The sequence below is a fragment of the Trichoplusia ni genome, unplaced genomic scaffold (genome assembly GCF_003590095.1).
Source record: "Trichoplusia ni isolate ovarian cell line Hi5 unplaced genomic scaffold, tn1 tig00003371, whole genome shotgun sequence".
Taxonomy (NCBI): Eukaryota; Metazoa; Arthropoda; class Insecta; order Lepidoptera; family Noctuidae; genus Trichoplusia; species Trichoplusia ni.
Genome location: NW_020800386.1, coordinates 1,127 through 4,486, shown reverse-complemented (window position 1 = coordinate 4,486; position 3,360 = coordinate 1,127). Strand labels below are relative to the sequence as shown.

The 3,360-nt window shown below is 34.6% G+C and overlaps 1 protein-coding gene across 1 annotated transcript; it reads left to right on the top strand.

The window, feature by feature from the left end:
* Positions 1-1,717: 1,717 nt before the first annotated feature.
* On the top strand, positions 1,718-3,031 carry LOC113507866 (jerky protein homolog-like). The gene is made up of 2 exons (XM_026890788.1): positions 1,718-1,877; positions 2,153-3,031. Exon 2 carries the CDS (start codon positions 2,159-2,161, stop codon positions 3,029-3,031), a length of 873 nt encoding a protein of 290 aa, XP_026746589.1. The 5' UTR covers positions 1,718-1,877; positions 2,153-2,158.
* The last annotated feature ends 329 nt before the right edge of the window (positions 3,032-3,360 follow it).

The following is a 3,360-nucleotide window of genomic DNA, read 5'->3' as shown; positions in this document are numbered from 1 at the left end:
CTTTTTAATTACACGGCAGATACAGTAAGCTGAAATTTCTTTTTAGTTTTTACGCCAATTATTTTGATTTAAATTGAAAATTCCCTCGGATTAAAGATAGGGTCTATAAAATACCTATAATTTCACAAAGTTCTTAACAAAATCTTCAATAACCGTCATTAAGATTATGCTATTAATTGCGCTATCAATTGCGGTATTTACGATGTTAGCATTTCTCACCTCAGAGCACTTACCACTACTCAAGTAAGACCATCTTCGTGTGGAAGCGAGACGGCGCTACACACTGTAGAGCGCTGTCTCTCTTTTACAGCAACAGTCTTAGTTTAAGAGCCAGTGGTAGCCCACAATACCGTGACATTACATCAGGAGACATAACATTTTAATTGTTTGTTTAATTATTACAAGTAAGTGCATGTAGGTCGAATCTGAAAATGCTTTTATTGGGTAAAAGGCGGAATTTGGTTTCCAGCATATCTTTTACTGGGGTGTGATCGTTTTGTTAAATTGTGCTTGATGAGAGTTAAGGGCTATTTGACAGATTTTCTATGAAGATTTCAACCTAGGCTATGGTAAGTCTAGTCAGTCTTTGGAAATAGATTGGCTTCTAAACTAATAACCTAAATAATGGAAAAAAATAACAAATTTTGATAAAACTTTGAAAAGTTTGATAAATAATATAGATATATTTTAGTTGGACCGGGAAAAACGGCAAAAGATCTAAGAAACATTTCCTTATTATCATTACACATAGTTTGTTGGTACAAGGCAAACCACTTGAGAAGCAATAATCGTTCCGGTTCATTGACTAACTAATTATAATATTTTCCTCAATTTGCCTAAGACTAAGTAATTTAATTAGTGTAATTACTAGATAATCGATTTTAATATTTCTCATCTTAACAACGAAACGGTATGGAGTTAATAATAGCAGTTATAGTTCAAAATCACTTGGGCTCTATTACATATTGAATTATTTGACGGGAGAAATTTTAGAATAAAAATAAAAGTACCTAATTATAATTTCCTTTAAACAAGAAGCAACGCATATGTCAGATGCCCACTGACTTTCGCCTTTATACGGACATAGTCATCCAAAATTGTCTAAAATTAGGTTACACTACACTTAGGCACGTTGCCTCATGCCTAAGTGTAGTTATTGAACATTTTAGAACCGACAAAGACTTTCTTTTAGATTGTATTATAGCCAGAGTTTAATAGGTCCGACATTAATATAGAAACTAAGCAATCCATATCTAATTGATAATTCTATACCAAGTAAAAGGAGTTTTATTCGAAAAACAAGAATCGCTCGGAATCACTTTCTTTCAATTAATTCTTACTTTGACTTGCGAGTCTAGACTAAAAACTATTAAAAAAATTATGAAACAAAATATTTGAGTAATTGAGTACCTACGTGTTGTTTGTCTATCTTCTAAAATGATTGAGCTGAACAGTTGATTTGTTTGAAAGCGCTTATTTCAGATATTACTGATACTGCAAAAAATATTTTAATTTGCATTGTCACTTTATATAAGGGAATTGGTGTTAGGCTTATAATTTCATACCAATACCAATAGAAGCGAGACTAAGAAAACTAACAATTCATGTATCCTTTTTTTTGTTAGTATAACAAATAACAGTATTTGACTTCAAGACACTATCGTTTTGTACTTTTTTCATTATAAATGTAACACACATACATTTTAGGGTAAAACTTTCCTAAATCGTACTTTTTCCTAAAACGTACCCCATCGAGTTCTCGTTTCGTGAAACTGCAGTGGCGACGCAAGTGCTAGAAAATGAAACTACTAGTTGGCATTGTTCCGTGATCCGAGCAACGACTCCATGCTGCCGCTCCTTTTAAAATTATTCAAAAAGTAAGTAATTCTGCTGTTTTCAAGTAATATTTTTGGTTCATTCATAAGGTTTTCAATTTTCTTCACGCTGGGTTATGTAACTTCGAAGCATCTTTTTTGATTCTATACATAATTGCGTTTTAAATTACTGTACATTTATGTTTAAGCCTGACAGCCATTTTGTTACGCGCCAAATTTGAAATCCTTAGTTAACTTGTGCCTAATTCGTACTCATCACTTTGTTCTATTTCGTACCGGTACAAATTAGGAATAATTGTTTCTTTTTTTTGTTTAAGATCGACATGGCTAAGCGACGATACAAAACTTGGTCAAGTGACGATATGGAAAAAGCCCTCAGTGCTTATAAAGATGGAAGTTTAAAATTTAATGAAACTTGTCGTGTATTTAATATTCCAAAACCGACATTTCGGCGTCATTTAAAAGGATTGAATATGCACGAAGGAATTGGACGTCCGAAATATTTAACAAAAGCAATGGAAGACGAACTAGTTAACCATATATTGGAATTAGAATCCAGATTTTTTGGCGTTACCATACGTGATTTACGCCACTTAGCATACCAATTAGCGGAAAAATATGGTTTGCCTCACAAATTTAATCCGGAAACTAAACTAGCTGGGTGGAAATGGTACTATAAATTTTTAAAAACCCATCCTCAAATATCTTTAAGGACTCCAGAACCGACATGCATGGCTCGCTGCAAAGGCTTTAACAAAAAAACCGTTATGGAGTTTTTTGATAAATACGAAGCTCTTCTTGATGAAGGAAAATTTACGGCCCAGCAAATTTACAACGTGGACGAGACTGGCTTGAGTACAGTGCATAAGCCTCAAAAAGTTCTAGCTCTTAAGGGTAAACATCAAGTTGGTGCCGTTACTAGTGGTGATCGGGGCTTGAACACAACATGTATCTGCTGTATGAACGCTGCCGGAGAATTCATTCCACCTATGCTAATATTCAAACGTAAAAGAATGACGGACGATCTTAAAAGAGGAGGACCACCAAATACAGTATACACTTGCTCTGAGAGTGGCTGGATAACTTCTGAGTTATTCGTCGATTGGTTAAAGCATTTCATAAAGTCTGTAAAGCTGCAAATATCCAAAGAAAAAACAGGTTCTTCTCATTTTAGATGGGCATTCCACGCATACTAAAAACTTGGATGCCATTAACCTTGCACGAGACTATGGTATTGTAATGCTGTCCTTGCCACCGCACACCACACATAAACTTCAACCATTAGACCGGTCATTTTTTAAGCCACTGAAGCAAAATTTCAATGCTGCTTGTTCATCATGGATGAGAAATCACCCAGACTCCGTAATTAAGCAGGCAAACATATCAGAAATTTTAGGGATTTCTTATCCTCGAGCTGTCTGTATGGAGACAGCCATACACGGATTTGAATCTTGTGGGTTATGGCCTTGCAATCGATTGAAGATCAGAGATGACGAATATGTTATACTGGAAGATAATTATGAAG

Excerpts from the sequence above, each read along its gene's own strand:
- LOC113507866 (XM_026890788.1), top strand. The coding sequence starts at position 2,159 with ATGGCTAAGCGACGATACAAAACTTGGTCAAGTGACGATATGGAAAAA.